The sequence below is a fragment of the Crocodylus porosus genome, unplaced genomic scaffold (assembly GCF_001723895.1).
Source record: "Crocodylus porosus isolate Cpor-Errol unplaced genomic scaffold, CroPor_comp1, whole genome shotgun sequence".
Lineage (NCBI taxonomy): Eukaryota > Metazoa > Chordata > Crocodylia > Crocodylidae > Crocodylus > Crocodylus porosus.
The window spans coordinates 24145253-24165052 of NW_017728912.1; the positions used below are offsets into that span (position 1 = coordinate 24145253).

Genomic DNA, 19800 nt, shown 5'->3' on the forward strand with positions numbered 1-19800 from the left:
AGCTTGTGCATTGAGGATCACTCCCTTGAGGAGCAACCACTTTTCTTGAACTCCCCTCTCCCTGGTGTCTACATGTACAATAAATATGAACCAAAAAAATCCGGAGCTTATTTATCCAGAGTTTTTTGCTTCTAGGCACACCATTTGAACGTGTGCCCAGGAGCAAAAAACTGCTGAGCAAATTGCTGTGGAGTTTATTCGTGCTTGCCACATGGATCCCTGTCGAAGCAGGATTAGCCTGCCAGCCCAGGGCCATTCTGAGCACTTTCCATGTACCCCAGGGTGCTGGATAGTGCCTCAGGACAGTGGCTAGGTAGTAGGCAGCCCCTGTGCTGAGCCACGCTGCGCCCCAGCCAGCCACAGAGTGACACATGGAGCTGGGGGAGCATCCAGTTCAGGGTGGCTGGGTGCTGGCTACTTCCCCATCTCCATGCACTGTGGAGTCCCCACTGAGGCATGTGGAGATGGGGGAGCAGCCAGACTAGCCGGTGGCAGGAGCGGGGCTGGCTGCTCTCACATCTCCACATACTGCAGAGTAGCTGGCTGGGGCCCAGGGTGCCTCAGCTCAGGAGCTGCCTGCCAGCTAGCCCTGTGCCCCAGCTAACTGGGGCAGTATCTACACGTGCACTGCTGAGCATGAAAAAACTCCTCAGCAGGGTAGGACTTTTATTTATTAAGTTATTAGTTTCATGTGCCCTAATAGAGACACGTGTAGATGCTGAAACGTTTCCTGCCCAGTTAATTGGCCAACTGCATAGTAAATGTCTCGTATAAAAGTGCCAGGAAACACTGGCTGTTTGGAGAATTTGCCTGATATTAATTGAAACCGTATTAAATTTCCTTTCTTTCTTTTTGTTAGTTTTTACAGCTCAGAATTGTTGGGGGATGCTGAATCCTACAGTCCTACATCTTCAAGGGAAACTAATGGAATTTTTGCTTTGAGGAAGGCTAGCAGCCTTCTGCTGCTTTGTTTGGAGATCTCCTGCTGGCTTAAATCCCATCTCTCTCTCTCTCTTTTTTTTTTTTTTTTGATTTGCTATTCATCTGCCTGTAGTGTGAGGCGTAGCCCAGTGTTGGGTTGGGTGGAGATTGGCACCACCCCTAGGGGTGCCCAGAAGAATTTTGCCTCAGTGTGTTCCTTTATGAACTGCCTGGCTTATCCAGGGATCACATCTGCCACTGTGCAAAGGATGCAGCCTACTCGCTGTTTATTGCCAGGTTGTGGGGACCAGCCTCTGCCCTCCTCTTCTAAATGCCTGGCATGAACTTGTGGATGCATTGAAATTAAAGAGTTTTACCACCATCGCCATTCAGTGGAGCCAGGGTCTGGCCTCGCTACAGGCTGCCCAAGAATAGGAAAAGCTTTTTATATTGTCCCTTTGGTGCACACCATTGAAATCGGAGCATAGTCTGCTCTGTCTCTGTAATGCCTTGCCCCTGCTCTTATTGTAGTCAATCACGAAACACCAGGTGCTTTCATTTGAAAGCAGAATCAAGCCCAGGGAGCCCACAGTTTCAGCAGCTCATCTGAATTGAAGAGCAGGAAATATTTGGCTTTGCCCCAGGGTAGGGGTGTGTTTATCTGTCCATTTTCCACTCGTGGACACCTCTTCCTTTGTTTTTTGCTAATGTTCCAATGAAGCGTGTATACAAGTAGCAACGCCCTGGCTCTATGTGAGTAACAAGCACCTACTGGCTTTCCACCAGCTCCATTCTCTCTGCTTCTCTTTCAAAATCAATCAAATCTGATGGGCAAAGATAATGAAACCTATAACAGGCATTGATAAAGGCAGCAGGACAAGGTTAACAGCATACATCTACTAAAGAAGGATGTGGGCCTGGTCCTCTCTGCTGCCCTGCATCCATTTATACCTGTGAGTGGGGTAGGTTCAAACAGCTGTTGAATCAACCTGGAGTTTTACACCCAGTGTAGGACTGTTCAGGGTGTAGAGCAGATGGAAATGGGATCTGGACCCTGTGAATACCCATGCAGCATGCCAGATTCTTGGGCTTGATGATTTTCTGAGGTCCCTTCCATTCCTAATGTCTGTGAAATCTAAGTAACTTCTTCATGTGAGGTTACCTCACAGGAACAACAAAGGCTAATGCTCATGTAGACCTGGCATGACTGAGAAGGAATTTGTCTCCTGTGTCTTCAGAAGATTCAAGTTTAACTGTGGATTTTGGTGCTTGATATTTCCTCACACAATGTTGTCTCAGAATGACGCATGGAGCTGAGTTTTATTCACCCACTGCTCATCCCAGGCTTGACAGTTTAGTTTGATTCTGTCCTGCTGGCTTACAGAGGAAAAGCTGGAAGATGGGAGTGGATGCAGTCAGAGGTGAAATGACCAGCCCGAGGTCACACTGCTCATCAGTAGCAGAACCAGAGATGGAACTATCTCCTGCTACATCTTGCCCATTACGGTTTAAACACCACCAGTGCTCTTAGCAGCATACAAGATTCACCGAGTCACCACCATGTTCCAGGCTCGTGTTCAGTAGCATCTTGGCTGGTATGATTTTGCCAGGAGCTCAACTGATATAAAATAATCAATTTAGTGTCCCTATTTGGGCAAGGAAGTCACATCCCTAGAATCCACCAAGACAGCTGCTGGCCCTGTGTCCTTTCCAGGGTGCTGTCTGCTCATTTTTTCTCTCTGTTGATTAGGTGGAGGCTCTTATGGCTCCCAAAGGATAATCCTAATTCCTCTGTTACCTGCAGCCATGAATCCACAAATCTACCTGTAGGCCACCGCTCTCTCTCTTTCTCTGTCACCAATAATGATTTACATACAGTGTAACCAGCAGTCTTCACTGAGAAGAACCACACTGCAGTTTATGAGCTGATTCACATGCAGTGAGAGTAACTGGGAATAAATCTTCTGAAGCCAATAGAGTAACAACAGCATTAACCAAAAAAAGCTAAGGAATTGGGCCATGTACTTGTACTTAAAGATTCACTTGATCACTGCAGGAGGAATGCAGCCTCCACTGGATACAGCAGCTGTTTAACAAGAAATCTATAATATAGCTTGAAGCAGAATATAATGTCTGTTTGAAATTCCTGGGGAAATCTTGGACAGAAAGAATACAGTTCACTAAAGTAGGCTAAACACATCAGAGATTGCTTTTCTGGGACTTTTCAGTATCCCAAGGAGCCAGGATGGAGTGTTTGCTCTTTTAGTTTATCTAAGATTTCTATAATACGATATCCAAAAAAAGATAGCTACTGCAGCAACATGGTGACCCTAACAACAGAGATAGATACTGGTTTAATATAATCCAGCAGGAAGAGCTTTATTTATCCAAGGTTTGTCTAGACCAGCAAATTCCTCAGCTGATGTACCTTGACCCCAAGGTAGACCCCAAAGCATTGAAAACTTGATTACAACTTAAAGCACAGAAAATCTTCATTCCCTCCAGTTTTTTTTTCAGGTTGAATATTTTCTTTCTGCTTCTTGAAACAAACACTTAACTTCCAGATGTGAATACATGTCTGACTTTTCCTTTTTTAGGAAATGCAGTGGTGCTGTGAACATTTTTGACATTGAACGAAAAGCTGCCAACCAGCAGAGGCTTAGAAAAGTTAGCTTAGTCTAAAATGTGTCCTCATTTTTTAATTCAAGCTGATTGACTGCTAGTTAATATGATTTAATCAACACAGTTATAAATCCAGATCCCTGTGATTTGCATGCATTGGTTATGACTTTATAAAAGAAAATTTTCTGAGACCCGATTTAAACTTAATTGCTGATTTTCTACTATCTTCAGTTTAACTATACCTTTGGCTGGCAAAGTTGCATCACTTTATTGGAGTCACTCTTGCCTGATGTAAATTGAGATGACTCCACTAAAGTTGTTTGGTACCACGTCATTTTACATGAGCTCTGGATCTCGCCATGAATCTCAATATTACCTCTGTAAGACCCTAATGCTTCCTTGTCAGTCTCCTCACTAGGTGCTGCCCATTTATTTCTGGTTTAGGAGAAGGAAATTAGTTTTGCTTCCTTACAAAAATATCAAGTCTATTGTGATCGAGGGGTGTTGCCTTGTGTAATTAGTGCTTTCAGGAGGTACTGGGATTCCTGGATGAAAGGCGTGATGCACTGTTTGTTATGATTCTTTCCCTGAAACAATACTACAGGTAAAGCTTCTGTCACCAAGACTTGTTGGACTTGTTTTGTCTGACTTGTTCATGACTCCTTTTCCTATCCTAATCCAGCCTATAAAACCTCCAATCTATGCAGAGATGCTGCACATCTGATTGTGAAGCTCAGATCAGCACCTAGAGTAGACTGAAAGGTTTCTTGGCCCTAACCTTCACTAGCATCCAGAGGTAAGTGCAGCTTTGCCTTTGGGCTGTTGCTAGCTGGGAGCTCAGGCAGCACTGGTGCACAGTGCAGACTTGGACTAACAGAGGCAGTGGCAGCTGTGACTTTCTGGGGTTTTGCTACTTTCCACAGTTGAGACTTGGCTGGGAATTGCCAGTTCCCCCCGTCGCCTCATTTGCTCATCTTTGCTAAGTCACATACAACAGATGACAGGAGAGGAGACCAGCCACTTCACCATGTGGCTGGCTCCCTTCATGAAGCTCTGTCATTTTCTCCCACTATTCCCTGGCCTCTGTACCCTAAGGACAGGGTGGTGCTGTGCTATTATACATGCAGTCCTGCCTGTTCCACTGAGGATGCTGTTCCGTGTTTGTGGGGCAGCCTGAGTGATGGTTCAGTATTGCTCTCCTTTGCTAATTCCTATGGTCCCTATAGCTCCAGGGGCCTGCAGGAGATGGGAAGGAATGCAAAGGCTGGGGAAAGGACCAGGAGCTGTGGATGACAATAGGAAGATCCAGGGATGCATTGCTTAGGGAAGTCATGGATAGATTTATGAATGGGAGCAGATGGAGCTGAGGGCAGGGGAGAAGAGAAAGAAGCGGGTGGGTATGAACACTTGTATCCCTGGTGCTTTTCCCCATGTGGCCCCTGTGCTGTGCTGTGGTGTGCTACCAGCCCGGAGCTGGTCTGTATGACTTTTCATGAGTGTTATGTCAGAGCCAGGCAGCAGTACGAGGTACAGACAGAAGAAGTGAGGGGGAAGGGAGGTGGCCTCCTAAAGGGTGTCAGCCTGGTCCTCTCCCACTCAATGACGTATGAGACCCTCCTTATGTACTTTGGTGCACCTGTACGGGCCACAGGGAAACCTCTGAAATGAGGCTATCCTTAAATATATGATGGGTCGTTGTGTGCACCTACATGATCTGCTTAGGCCCAGACTGCAGTCCCCGCATTCACATTGCGTAGACCCTTGCTGTGTTGGCATTGATCTCCCCAAGGCTACAAATGCATTGCTTATGGTACTTGGAGTGAGTCTGTGTATTGGAGCATGATCTTTGCAGAGCAGCCCTTCCTTGCAAAATCAGCCTGGAAATTTACCAGCCTTGGCACCAAACTATCTCACCATCCCTCCACTGGAATGATGATCACAATGAACAGCTCCTGAAGTGATAGTCTGCTTAACCATCCATTATATCACACACCCTGGCTGAGGGGTTTTCTCCAGTTTGAATTAGTTTCCAAAGGCTTAAAAGCAGAGAGATCTATAGTCAAACGTTGGCACCATTTTCACTTTAAGTGGTACTGTAGCAGGCAGAGAACCAGCTGGGGTATACAGGATACCTGGAGGAGTAACATATAACTTGAATGTATGTAAGAGTGGGGCAGCATCTCATGCCAAATCTCTTGAGTCCCAGTCAATGGGACAAATGCATAATGTGTTACTTGTACTGGAGCAGAGTTTTATACCCTTATGCCAGTGATCACCAGTTGGTCAATTCTGATTGACTGATCAGTTGGGGAGCCCCTGTCAGTTGATTTCAGTCTGGGGGGAAACTACTGTCAGAAGCTCCATGAATGGGAGAGGTGGGACACGTGTGCGGAGCGGTCAGGGCACAGTCCGGGAGCAGTGGGATGCACGTGGCTGAGCTGAGCTGCATCCCCTGCTGCCGAGGCTGGGCCAGGTGAGTGGGACAGTCCCCCTCTGTGCTCCCTGCCCCCGGGTGAGTGGGGCCCCAGCTGGGCTGGGATGGGGGAGAGTTGGAGCCTGGGCTCCTGCTGTTGCACGCACCCCGGCGAAAGCCCAGGGGGCACATTCCCCCCAATCTGTGTGTGGGGCAAGGCAGCTGCCACTGTGCACTGGGCTTTGTGCCCTGAGTCCCAAGCTGCAGCAGGGCTTGGGGTGCAAAGACCAGCTTGGGGCGCAGTAGATCCTGAATTGCCCTTTACTTCAAAAAGTGATCTTCACCTTAAAAAGGCTGGAGACCGCTGCCTTATGTAGATTGCATGGCCCCGTAACACAGAGAAGCTTGACTTGTCCCAGTAGGTCTACTTGCAGGTAAAATGTAGGCTCATGATTAAGGAGTTTGGAGTTTGGCATACTGTGGCACACTTGCTCCTACTGACTTGAAGTGGTGCTGCTATGTACTTGACTGGCAATATTGAGCAAAGAATCACTACCCGCTGCATATTAAAATGTGATAATTGAATAAAAGCAATTTGATCATGGGTGTAGCTGTATGACACCTATTCAGCCTGTTTCAAAACTCTTATCAGATTTTTTGCACTATTTCAGATTTTCACTTGAAGCAGGGTTTTTCCCTGCCCCCCCAGCACTTAAATATAGAAATTTCCATCTTACTTTTCAGGTTAGTCCCTAGGCCATATGCTGGCAAACCTTGTACTGTATATTGCTATGGGTGTCTGGTTTCTTGAGTATTGAAGCACAGTATTGGAGCTTGGCAGGAAGCAAGTGTTAGAAGGAATTTCAGAGCTAAAACAACCTTAACTATTTATATCCAGTTCTGTCTATGACATAGGCACCCATCTTGCAGGATGCCTGCCACCCACAACTCTGACGTTGCTTTTAGCCACTGGAATTTTAAAGTTAAGCTGGAGGTTGACAGGAAGAATAAATTACGATATTTCACAAGGGGCAGTGAAGGTTGGGGACCACTGGCCCTAGAGGTACAGACCAAAATCAAGTCTCCATTGTTCGTCTGCTCAAACACCTAATAAGGCACAGTGCTTTTTTCAAAAAATCAAAGAACTTACCATCTAAATAGAGAAGACAGACCAAGGGTGAGAGAAGGGAAGTACTAGTTCCATTTTGTGTGAAGCTTCAATAGAAAAAACCTGCGGGAATAAACATATGAGAGTATGGAAATGCAAGATTAAGGGTCTGCAACAAGTTTAACTCTGCACCCACATGTTCCTCCTTTATATGGTCTTGTTTTAATCCAGTTCTTCATGGACTGGTGAATGAGGTGCTTTTGAGCCTGGACCTATTACTAGCCTCTCTTCATAGAGCAGGCATCATCAAGACAGATATTTTTTCTGTTGATTTGAGAGCTTTGTTAGAGGGATGGATTAGAGTAGGTCACTCTAGGTAAATACTGTGGTCCTGCTGTTCTGTGGAGTAGGTGGCTTGGGTTTGGGAAGTGATAAGATGTTGGGTGTCATTGGCTTGTTCATGGGCAGAAATCTGAGGGGAATGTGGTCAAGTGACATGCTGTAAGTGCCTACTGGGTATATGATGAAACTGCACAGAAGTGCGTGCAAGGTACCTGCTCTCATTGTGGGAGATGGAAGGTGTGGGGAGATCAAGTTGTTTCATCACAAAATGTAAATGAGTGCAAGCACTTGTTTGCTTTTCTGATCCCTTTAATGAAGGTTATATCAAATCAGGATAATCAACTAGTTACCTCAGGTGCCTGTACACATCATATGCATGGAGCCTGGGAAACAAGCAGGAAGAAATGGAAATCCTTGTACAGTCACAGAGGGGAAAGCAATGAGGGTGATGGATGTCATGGTGGGTGTCAGCTATAGACCCCCAAACCAGGAGGAAGTGGTGAATGAGACTTTCTTCAAACAGCTAGCAGGAGTTTCCTGATCACAGGCCGTGGTTCTCATGGGGGACTTAAATCACTGTGGCATCTGCTGAGAGGGCAATACAGCGATGCGCAGGCAATTGAGGAAATTTTTGGAGAGTATTGAGTACAACTTCCTGGTGCAAGTGCTGGAGCAGCCAGCTAGGGGCCATGCTATTTTTGACCTGCTGCTTACAAACAGAGATGAATTGGTGGGGAATGTAGCAATGGATGGCAACTTGGGCAGCAGTGACTATGAGATGATTGAGTTCAGGACCCTGAGGAAAGGAAGGATGAAGAGCAGCAGAGTAAGGACCCTGGCCTTTAGAAAAGCTGACTTCAACTTGCTCAGGGAACTGATGGGTAGGATCCCCTGGGAAGCTGGACTGAGAGTGCAGGAACAAACCATTCCGGTGCGCAAGAAGACTAGCAAGTATGGGAGAAGACCAGCTTGGCTTAGCAGGGAACTTCAGTAAACCAAATCACAAAAAGGAAACTTATAAGAAGCGGAAACTTGGACAAATAACTAGGGAAGAATATAAAATCATTGCCTGGGCATGCAGGGATGAAGTCAGGAAGGCCAAACCACAACTGGAGTTGCAGCTAGCAAGGAATGCGAATGCAACAAGAAAGGTGTCTACAAGTATGTCAGTAGCAAAAGGAGGATCAGGGAAAGTGTAGGTCTCTTATTGAATGGGGGAAGCAACCTTGTGACAGAGGATGCAGAAAAGGCTGAAGTACTCAATGCCTTCTTCACCTCAGTCTTCACAGGCAAGGTCAGCTCCCGAGCTATTACACTGGGCAGCACAGTTTGGGGAGGAGGTGAGCAGCCCTCAGTGGTGAAAGAACAGGCTAGGGGCTACTTAGAAAAGCTAGACATGTACAAGCCCCAGGGTCTGGATGGGATGCACCCAAAGGTGCTGAGGGAGCTAGCTGATGTGACTGCAGTGCCATTGGACATCATTATTGAAAACTCATGGCAATCAGGAGAAGTCTCAGATGATTAGAAAAGGGAAAACATTAGTGCCCATTTTAAGAAAGGGAAAAAGGAGGATCTAAGGATCAGTCAGCCTCACCTCAATCCCTGGAAAAAGCATAGAGCAGGTCCTCAAGCAATCTATTTCTAAGCACTCAGAGGATAAAAAGGTAATTAAGAACAGTCAGCATGGATTCAGCAAGGGCAAGTGATGCCTCACCAACCTGATTGCCTTCTATGATGAGATGACTGGCTCTGTGGATGTGGGGAGACCAGTGAATGTGGTATACCTTGATTTTAGCAGGGAAGCTAAGGAATTACGGGCTGGATGAATGGACTATAAGGTGGATAGAAACCTGGCTGGAGCATCGGGCTCAGAAAGTAGTAATCAATGGCTCGATGTCTAGTTGGCAGCTGGTATCAAGCAGAGTACCCCAAGGGCTGGTCCTGGGGATGGTTTTATTCAATGTCTTAATCAGCGACCTGGAAGATGGCATACAGTACACCCTCAGCAAGTTTGATGATGACACCAAGCTGAGGGGAGTAGTAGATATGGTGGAGGGTAGGGCTAGGATTTGGAGTGATCTACACAAATCAGAAGATTGGGCAAAATGAATCTCAGTGAGGTTCAATAAGGACAAATGGAAAGTCCTGTACTTAGGATGAAACAGTCTCTTGCACCAGTACAGGCTGGGGGCTGACTGGTTGGGCAGCACCTCTGCAGAAAAGGCCCTGGGGGTTACAGTGGACAATAAACTGAATATAAGCCAGCAGTGTGCCCATGCAAAGAAGAATAACAGCATACTGGGCTGCATTGGTAGGTGTGTTGCCAGTAGGTCAAGGGAAGTGATTATTCCCCTCTATTCAGCAATGGTGAGGACACATCTGGAGTACTGTGTTCAGTTTTGGGCCCCCAACTACAGAAAGGATGTGGACAAATTGCAGAGAGTCTAGTGGAGGGTGACAAAAATGGTGAAGGGGCTGGGAAGCATGACTTATGAGGAAAGACTGAGGGAACTGGGTTTATTTAGTCTAGAGAAGAGGAGACTGGGAGAAGACTTAATAGTAGCCTTCGACTACCTGAAGTGGGGTTCAAAAGAGGATGGAGCTAGCCTGTTTTCAGTGTTGACAGATGACAGAACAAGGAGCAACTGTCTCAAGTTGCAGCAAGGGAAGTGTGGTTAGATATTAGGAATAATTTTCTCACTAAAAGAGTAGTAAAACACTGGAACAGGTTACCCAGAGTGGTGGTGGAAGCTCCATCATGGGTGGCTTTCAAAACCTGGATACACAAAGTTTTGGCTGGGATGATCTAGTTGCGGATGGTCCTGCTTTGAGCAGGGGGTTGGACTAGGTGACCTCCTGAGGTCCCGTCCAACCCTAACTTTCTATGATTCTGTGATTATCTGGGAATCTTGCATTTTTTAACAGATTTATGTGACATAAGGTGGCTCTTAGGGTGGTAGCTGAGCAATGTTCCCTCTAAGGAGTAGTGGTCTGTGAGCGTGCCGCCTCAGTCCAGCATGGGACACTTATCAAAGGGGGCTGGTGGCTGGGGCCTGGTGGCCAGGGGCTGGGAGCCAGAGGGCCTCTGGTGGAGGCTGGAGCCGAGAGGCTGGGGCTGGGGGCCAGAAGCTGGGGCAAGGGGGCCAGGGGCCAGGGGCCAGAGTGGGGAGCCAGGGGCTGGGGCTGGAGCCTGATGCGGGCTTCACAGGCTCCAAGGAAGTGCTCTACTACCCCTCATCAGGGCCGGGGAGTGGAGCACTTCTCCAGAGGCAGTGGAGCCTGCACCAGTCCCCCGCCCCAGCCTCCATCCCTGCCTTGCCTCACCTTGGGGAGGAGCCGCTGCCTGCCTTGGGGGGGCATGTCCCACAGTGTCCTGGTGGAGCCTCACTCAGGGTAAGCAGCGGCTCCTCCCAGAGGTGAGGCAAGGCAGGGATGGAGGCTGGGACCCAGGGCTGGCGTGGACTCCGCCAGCTCCGGGGAAGTGTCCCAGCCCCAGCCCTGATGCAGGGGAGCAGAGCACTTCCCTGGAGATGGCAGAGCCTGCACCTGGCTCCGGCCCCAGCCTCTCCTGGTGTGCGGCCTTGAAATGTCTGTGCGCAGCCACACTTTTAGCTGTGTGTGGTCAGGCACACGTGCACCTTAGGGGAAACCTTGTAGCTGAGCAATAGATTTTGTATCACTCTTTAGCTGAAGACCTGAGAGGCAGCTTGGTGGTGTCCCTGTCCTTGTGATAGGGGCAAGAGATTGCTGAGATCACTCAAGAAGTTTTTGACAAGGATAGGAACAGATTATTTTATATGCCTTGCTGCCTTATCCTATGCTTTGGCAGATGGGCCTCTTCTGGGAATGGAGGAGACCAGATTTTCAAGGCACATCCACACATGCAGGGGTGTGTGTTTGCAATGGCACAAATTTGTGCCTCAATGCATATGTCGGAATTTGAGCTTTGTTGTGGCACAATTTGTCTCACTTTGGGCAAACTGCCCTTGCCTTGCTTCTCCCAGCTCTTTAGGCAGGGGGAGCTGGAGGCTGGGGCCATCCCCTGTGCTGGCCCCAGAAGGATAGAAAGGTGCCTTGGTGAGCAGCTCAGAGCTACTTGCCCTCAGGACCTTCTCAGGCCTGGCCAGTTGGTGTCTGAGGACACTAGCCCCCTGTGCCAGCTGGACTCCTGCAGTGGCCAGCTGGACTGACCTAGAATGGCCCCTGCACCCTGTACCCACTGGAGCAGTCTGGCTGTGGGGATTGCTACCTGGCAGAGGCATACTGCCACCTGTAACAGCATCTGCCCCCTAGGACTTGTGCCTCCATAGCTGTGCACTTGCTGGACCTGGATGGGGACTGCACAGCCACCTGGGTTGTGGTATGCTTGCTCCAACAGACCTGTCTGAACCTCTGGGTCAGCTGCCAGTGGGTGACACAGCAGCACCACTGTGTCCAGGAAACCCAGTCTGGTGCAAGTCTGCCGCCCAGCTCAGGCCTGCAAGTATCAATTGCCACTGCTGGGGAGGACTGAACCCACCCCTCCAGCCCCTGCTGCTGCCCTCTGCCCCATTGCTGCCAGTCTGCACCTGACCAAGGGACAGGATGATGATGAAGATCCTGTCATCACTCCCCACATCCTCTGCTATCAGGGCCTGGGCCACCAGTAAACACTGGTGGGAACATGTAGTCCTCCCTACCTGGGAGGATGGACACTTGACCTTCAGAATGGCAGGAGGCGTATTCATGCATCTGGTGGCCCATCTGGCTCCAAACATCGAGCAGAGATGAGTACAGTAGTATAACCAGGGGAGGGAGACAACTGGGGCACCAGCCCCGGGTACTTATTTTGAGGGTTGCAAGAATGGCAGCTATAGGCATGGCCACTGTCTAAGGTGCCAGAGTTGCCAGTGCCACATGGTGAATTGTTTGTTACACCTCTGACTGAGGAGGGTCCTACATGAGACGCAAGAGTTATTTCTATGCTCTCTGGCTTGATGACTGTTAAGGATTTTGTATGAAGTGCAAGAGTTCCAGTAGCTGATAAAATCTTTGGGTAGACCAACTAAATAGTTGCGAAAAAGTTGTTATTTGCTAATGTTGGGACATGCACATCCTTCATCAGGCAAAACAGCTGCAGAACACTTTTCCAACACCGGCTTTTTTCATACCTGAGATTTTTCTTATCATCTTTAATTTCTCTCTCCACTTTTAATTTCTTTCTTTCTTATGTTTTTTTTTTGCCTGATGAAGGATGTGTGTGTCCAAAAGCTTGCAAATAACAACTTTTTGCAACTGTCTAGTTGGTCTAATAAAAATTATCTACTCTTACCCAAAGATTTTGTCTGCCATCGTTTAATCTTAAACAGGAGACTCCCAGTTTATAACAAAAGATCTACCTGTCAGAAAGGGCTGATTTGTCAGACGATATATCCTGTAGGAATGTACTAGTTTCGATGACGCATTGCTTTATGAAACCAAAGTGAAATTTATCAATAAGATTAACATTATCGGTGTGGAACATGTTAACTTTTTCATTTTGAAGTAACTTTTCAGTGGTCAGACTATTTTCTCATGATGGATTGGTGTCTGTGAGTTACCAGCTGGTTATCTAAATTGTCTTTGCACTTGAATAATCAGATGATTTGCTTCTTGCTTCTCTGGGCTTGAATGGCTCTGGGAGCTATTTGTCAAATGCACACAGCCAAATTTATGTTTGTGGAGGAGGTTTGAATCAGTAAGAACAACATTTGTTTTAAAGTAGAATAGTAATGGCTAGAGAGATTCCATTGATAACTACTTGTACCAAGCATGAGCCAAGGCAAGCACTTTACACTGTACTCAAGGAGTTTAACAATTGGGAGATGTTTGTTATCTGTTATAATAGGGTTTGGATCAGACTGTGGAAAGCAGCCATATTCAGATTCTGGTAAGTTATATTTCTGAGGGGAACTTGTTCAAAGATGAGGCCACCTCGCCTTTGAGAACAGCAGTTGTCATCTCCTGGGGAAGGAAGAACTCCTTTTGAACATGAGTTCTGTATTGGGGATTAGACTCAACATTATCTTGAAAGTAACTGGTTTGTACACCTGTAAGGTTTTCACACCCAGGACTGAGTTGGTAGCTTGCAATTGTCAAATTTGTCAATTTTGGTGAAATTTCAGCTATTGAACAACATAATTTTTTGTTTGAAAATGATTTTGTACAAAATTCTGTTATAACAACAAAAAAACAAAAATTAATTTTGCTCCAGACAAGTCTCTTTCAAATGAGTTAGAGTGAATTTGCATGCAGTGGAAAAAAACCAGACAGGAACATGAGCAGGTATCCTAGTTTGCTCTGATTTTAAAAAATTCCCAATTTTCTGTTTGAAAAAAGGAACCCCAAATCCACATTTTTCCATGATTAAATGTACAGTAAATGCTGTGCTATACGGCGTCTTACAAGCCAGCATGCCAGTTAGTAGAGCATGCCGGCTTGCAAGATAAAGTGAAACTGGAAGTGCCCGCCATGGTTGTGCGGGGCTTGCGCCCCTGTCCTGCAGGGCCCGCAGGACAGGCAGCAATGCAGCGGGAGGGATGGCGATGCTGCGAAAGGGGCAGAGGGATGCTCCAGACACAGTGGGAGAAGTGGTGGCCAGGGCTGCTGAATTAACCAACATGTTTTGTTATGTGGCATCCCCCATTTCCAAGCACCCAAAAATCTCACAGTGATAACATTGTTTAAACAGCATTTTGACCAAAAAGAAACACTTTAACTAAAAAAGTAACTAAGTCCAAGCTAAGAGATCAAATGGAAAAAGAAATAGCTCCAAGTTTTATGTTTTCTTTAGAAACTTTTCTTTTTCCTGTCCAGGGATCTTCTGTGAAAAGCCTCTTAAAGGCCTTTTGATTTGAGGAAGCAGTAGATGAGAAGGACTTACAAAGGAACTGACTCTGGCAGGAGCTGTAGAGATAGCTGTACGTCCAAGAAGCTGAATGCTGTTCTAGCATTTGCCACATGTGGGAAGAAAGGCTTAACCACTAGACTAACAAAGTGACCCCATTCAACAACCCCCAGATTGGACCAGAATCTTAGAGGAATCCAAATTTCCATTGCCAGATCTCATTGGCTGGAGCAGAGTTTTTTGAATAATCTTTAATATTGAAATTTCTTGGACAATCTCAAGAGCGTGTGTAGATGAAATGAGGGGCATGTGTGCACAACACTTTAAAGCAGGTTACATGCTTTTGGACCACTTTAATGGTATCAGTGTTCGCATACGTTGGTGGTGCATTGCACATTAATTCCAGCTGCTGTAGCACGTTCAGTGGCGTAATGCACTTTAGATGATTTTTGGGTACAGCAAACTAAAACAACCTCCGAGGAGTTTTAGTTTGCTGCCCTACAGCCGCAGAGCAAAGCACTGGGCTCTGTGCGGGTCAGTAGCTCTGCAGGCAGCCCATGCAGGCAGCCTGGGAGCAACCTGGGAAGGCAGGCTCCACCAAAGGGGAAAAAACAAAGAAGCGGTGAGCCCTACCCCCCTGGAGCCTGCCTGCCCGCCTGAGTTGTGTGGGGACCCAGTCCTTCCCTCTGTGGCCGTAATGCCACCTGGAACTGCCCGAGCTGGGTGCCTGTGGGTGGGTGCCGTCTGGGGGGGATTGCCACTGCTGTAGAGGGAAGCACCAGCCCCCTCCCCCTGCCCCCCAGCTCAGGGACCACTCCACCCTTTGGCAGCTCGCCCTCCCCTCTCTACTGCCGGAGAGGCAGGTAAGACATGAGGGTACATGACACAGGGGTTTACTTCACCCTAAATTGAAGCGATGTTTTTAAAAACCACTGCTTCAATTTAAGGCAAAGTAAACCCGTTTCATCTACACACAGCCTATACAGAAACTGTTGTACAAACAGTGATGCATAGTTTCATAGTTTCTAGGGTCAGAAGGGACCTGAGTAGATCATCTAGTCCGACCCCTTGCCATGGCAGGAAAGATTACTGGGGTCAAACAACCCCAGCAAGGTGTTCATCTAACCTCCTCCATGCAGATGAGGAAGATGTGGAACCCTCTGAAGTCTGGTGGTATAACTGGCAAAGTGCTGTAGCTTTTGGAAATTTCTGGCTTGGGTGAGAGAAATAATAGGGATATCTGTGAATTACTATGAAGGACAACAGGGTTGCCTCATTACTGATGATTGTGAATACTGGAAATGGGCTTTTGCTCCTTGAGGAAGCTTATCATGGATTGCGGTATTATGGTCTTTCCAGCTCTTCACCCCAATCCCAAGCATGTGTGCCAGATGCTTTTGGAGCCAAACTTGATAAAATCCTAGTGATGAGCATGCACAACAGGCTATTTAGGTTGTAGGTGCTTTGAAACAGAGGCATCCTTTTGCATTATATTTACACAACGGTGACATTAAATGCAATAGAGTCCTCACTAATGACTTCTTGACACCATTAAAAAATATATATATATAATGCTCAGAAATAGAAGGTTCATATTTGGAAAAGCCTGTGCCCCAGCCATATTTTGAAAGGTAAGGAAGTAGCTAGCTTGGGTGACATGGAGGGTTAGAGAGGAACAGGAAGGAACGTTCAGAGTCAAAACAGGATGTAAAAATACAACTCCAATGATAAAATGTGACAGTGGTTCCTCTCTGAATCCAGTTGCTTGTTTTGGGACCAGCATGCCTGCAGAAAGGGACACATCCCTTCACGGTAGTGATGTGGCCTATGTTGGTAGCATGTCAGAGGGGAGGTGTCTTGCAGTGTCAGACAGTCAACTGCAACAAGTGGAATTTCTTTCCCATGGGATAGTCTTCCATCTTGAAATCTGTTCTAGTTCCAAATATAAGAAAGTCAAAGAATTTGAAAAACTCCTGCAAAAGAAAACATTTTGTTTAACTTTTGGCTTTTGCAGTATAACATTTAATTATATCATTCTGAAGCAAAAAAATTGAACTGCTTCCTTTAGACTATTTTCTGAATAGATTTTTCATCACGATTGATATGATTCTGCAGAGCATTTTGGAGACTGCATTTTCTGAAAGAAATACATTCTACTGGAAAACTCTTTGACCAGACTTGTAAACTATTGCGTGAAAGCAACTTCAATTGTGTCAGTATCAACCAGCTGTTGTCATGAAAAAAACAGAAAGTGGACTGGGCTTGACAGTCAGTCAGGGTTGCAAAGAAGCAAAAGCAGGATTGAGTAGAGTAGCTCCATTGAAATGGTATGTTTTAATCTAGGCTTTTTACTCCTCTTAGCCTGTGCTGCCCTTCAGATAAAAATAGGAGATGCTAAACTTCTAGAGAAGTTACTTGTGAGTCTCATGAGTGCATTGCCACTGGTGAGAACTGTATAACAGGCAAAGGATTAATTTCTGCATTTTCTTGCCCTGCATTCAAGACTTTCACTGGGAAAGGGGCAGGAAGTAAAACAGCTTTTCCTCCATTTCCCAGGGACCTCCATCTTTCTCTCGCAAGCCCTGGGGCATTCTTACCAGTGTTTTAATCTTTCCTCCTGTAGTTCTGTGCAAACTGCACAGGGCAAGTAGTGAGGAGCTATTGGGAGGGACAGCAGGACACATGCAGTTCCTGTACTTATTTTTGGCACCAGCTATCACTGATCTATAAGGAGCCTGTGCCTTTTGTGTGATGGGAAAACTAAGTGCAGCTGAAAGGTGCTTTCACACTCCCTGTCATTTTATGATTTCCAACAGAAAAACCCACATTTTCATTGCTCTAAGCAGCATGATATGATGCAGCTTCTTGAGGCTTATGGTGATGAGTTAGGGAATTTCTTCTAAGTGCAGCTTATGAATTGCCAGCTGTTAGGAAATTTCTGTATTATTGCCTCCATGTATGCTGTCAGGGCTGTGTTGCATATCCACCATGGCTGGAGCAACAGGGAGTCTTCATACCTCATGCTTAACAAGCCAAAGGGGTGGATGAAGCTAGCCTGGCTGAGATTTGTCTGTAGGGACTGTACCTGAAAAAAGCAACATGCCCACAGCTGGAGTGTGATTTGGGAGTTAGTGCATTATAAAAATTGCAGAATTCAGGAAGTCCAGAGGAAGTCTCACACGCATGGTAACTCAGACAAGGAACAAAGGATGAACTTCCATAGCATAGGCATCCTGTTTCAGTGAGGCCCCAGTAAAGGAAGAAGGCAACTGGAGAGGTGAACTACTACACTAGCCAGAAGTCTTTATTTCAGGTGGTTACGCTCAAGTGGAAAAGACCCAGACTGACTCTCAGAAGCAAGGCTGAGCTTGTAGCACTGTTTCATAGCATGGCCATTTTGCTGTAATAGGGAATTGGTGGGATGAGTAGAAATCTGGCTGTACAGGAGCTGCATTTCAATAGCACAAGACCCTATAGGAATTGGCATGCAAAATCAGATTAGCTGGATCAGCAATGTACATCTGGGTGGAGTAGAGGTTAATGGTTCCTTCTTGGTAGAAATCCTAGCTATGGGAGGGAGTGCTTCAGAGGGCATGATAGACCCTCAGTCTGTGTGTTCGCGGTATGTGGTGTTCACAATATATTGCAGTGGTTGCACCTATTCCTGGGTGGTGGTTTGGGTCTGTCATGACCATTATTAATCCATTCCTTCCAGAGGACAATCATGAAGCCCCAGGAACCTGTCTAGGTCTGAAAGCCTCTGTTCTTACTGCTGAGAAGATGAAGGGTTAGGAAGTTTGCCAAGATCTGCAATAGGATTTAAAAAAAAAAGTGATTCATCTCAGACTCCCTCCCTCATTTCTGCTACACATGCCCAGGCTATGTCCAAATCACACTGCTGTATCTTCCAATAGCAGTGCTCAGGTTATGCCTCCCTCCCACCTGGAGACATTCAAAGCTCTCCTTCCATTCCCTGTGGCCTCCCCCAATACAGTCCCCAAGTACCCACATCTCTCCCTCCTTGGTCCTTTCCACGCACAGCTGCCAGGTTTGCCCTATTAGCTCCCTGTTTTGCCCCTATTGCACATCCCTACTGGTTCTCCCTGTTTTGCTACATCACATTGGAATGGCATTTCCTTGTCTTTACTACTCTGCCCCTCCCTCTGTCTTTATCTCTTATCCTAGCCTCCTCTGCTGCTGGCATCGTTTACCTGCTGCCTGCCAGCTTCTTGCACAGAGGCTCCTCAGCTTCCCTGTGCAGGGGTCTATCTCCTGGAACACACCTGCAAAACTTGACCCTTCCTCCAAGCTGCTTCTGCTAAACCTGCTTCTGCTGAGGAGCCCATAAGAAATAAGCCAGCCTGTGATGCCTGGTGAGAGTTAGCACCTACTTGTTGATGTCTATAACAAATGTAAATATGCGTCTGTGGCTGTAGGACTGTTGTGTGACTCTCTCTACTGTTGTTTTGTTCTGGCTGGACAGTGCAGGGCCATCTCACACTGGGAGGACTCTCCCTATCTCACACTGGGAGGACTCTCCCTGCCCCTTACAGCTCTGCTGCACAGGTCGTCTGAGCTGGCCATCTGGGGTCATAGGCATCTCCCCAGTCTATCTTTGCCTTCTAGGTAGAGGCTGGATCCTCTAGAGTTTGTTCAGGAGGAGGAAACTGTGTGCTCCAAGTGCTTGGCTTGATTAGTCCTGATATGATGGGGTATACATGAACCCTCCCCCCCATGGTAATTTCTCGATTTTCAGTCCTGCCACTCATCCCTCTCTGGTTTGGGGCAATGCACTAAATCTGTGTCTCATCCCTGTCTCCAATTCAGAGATTCGGGTGCTGTGTCTTCTATCTCCGTCAATCTTATTTGCATAGGCTGGATGTTCTTCGAGGTGGGGACCATCCCTTACATCGGGTTTTGTTTAAATCTAGTATCATCCAACTCTACATGCAGTGTGGGGGGGGCATAGTCGCTTCTGGGCACTTCTACACAAGATGTAGCATTGCTAGGAACAAACTGTGATGCCAATGCTACTGCAGGGAAGCAATGAGCTGCTGCACAGTTGCTCATTGCTACTTACTGCACAGTAGCAGCTAAAACTAGCCATGAAGTGATAAGACTGCGCAGTAATGCAGGTTACTGTACTGTCATTTAATACTTGCTTAAGCAAGTACTAAATGACAGCACGGTAGCCACTGTACAGTCCGTTGTTCATGTAGACAGGCCTCTGTGTTGTTACTACTACTGAAAACAGCATCAGAGCTGCTGGAGGTTGGCCAATGGGGAAAAGGGGGGAGGAGGGCTGTGCACATTTTTGCAAAGAGCCAAAACATCAAAGCATGCAGAACTCATTTAATTATCCAAGCTGTTTTGAACTTGTTTTCCAATTAATTACTTTATTGGGTAGCCAACTGTACTAGTAGGATTTGTAATAGGCTCGATTTAATACTTTCAGGGTAAGTAAATCCACTGGCAAGAGTTAGGATGAAAGAAATTATTATTTTGCTCATTTATGCATTGTTCCTTACT

At 46.7% G+C, this 19800-nt stretch overlaps 1 protein-coding gene across 1 annotated transcript in view; it reads left to right on the forward strand.

Moving 5' to 3' along the window:
- Positions 1-17895: 17895 nt before the first annotated feature.
- The window catches only part of LOC109309304 (transmembrane protease serine 11B-like protein), a 30275-nt gene continuing 28370 nt past the window's right edge, over positions 17896-19800 (forward strand). The window contains exons 1-2 of the mRNA XM_019533968.1: positions 17896-18058; positions 18569-18644. Coding sequence (XP_019389513.1) covers positions 17896-18058; positions 18569-18644 — 239 coding nt within the window. The remainder of the gene's footprint in view (positions 18059-18568; positions 18645-19800) is intronic.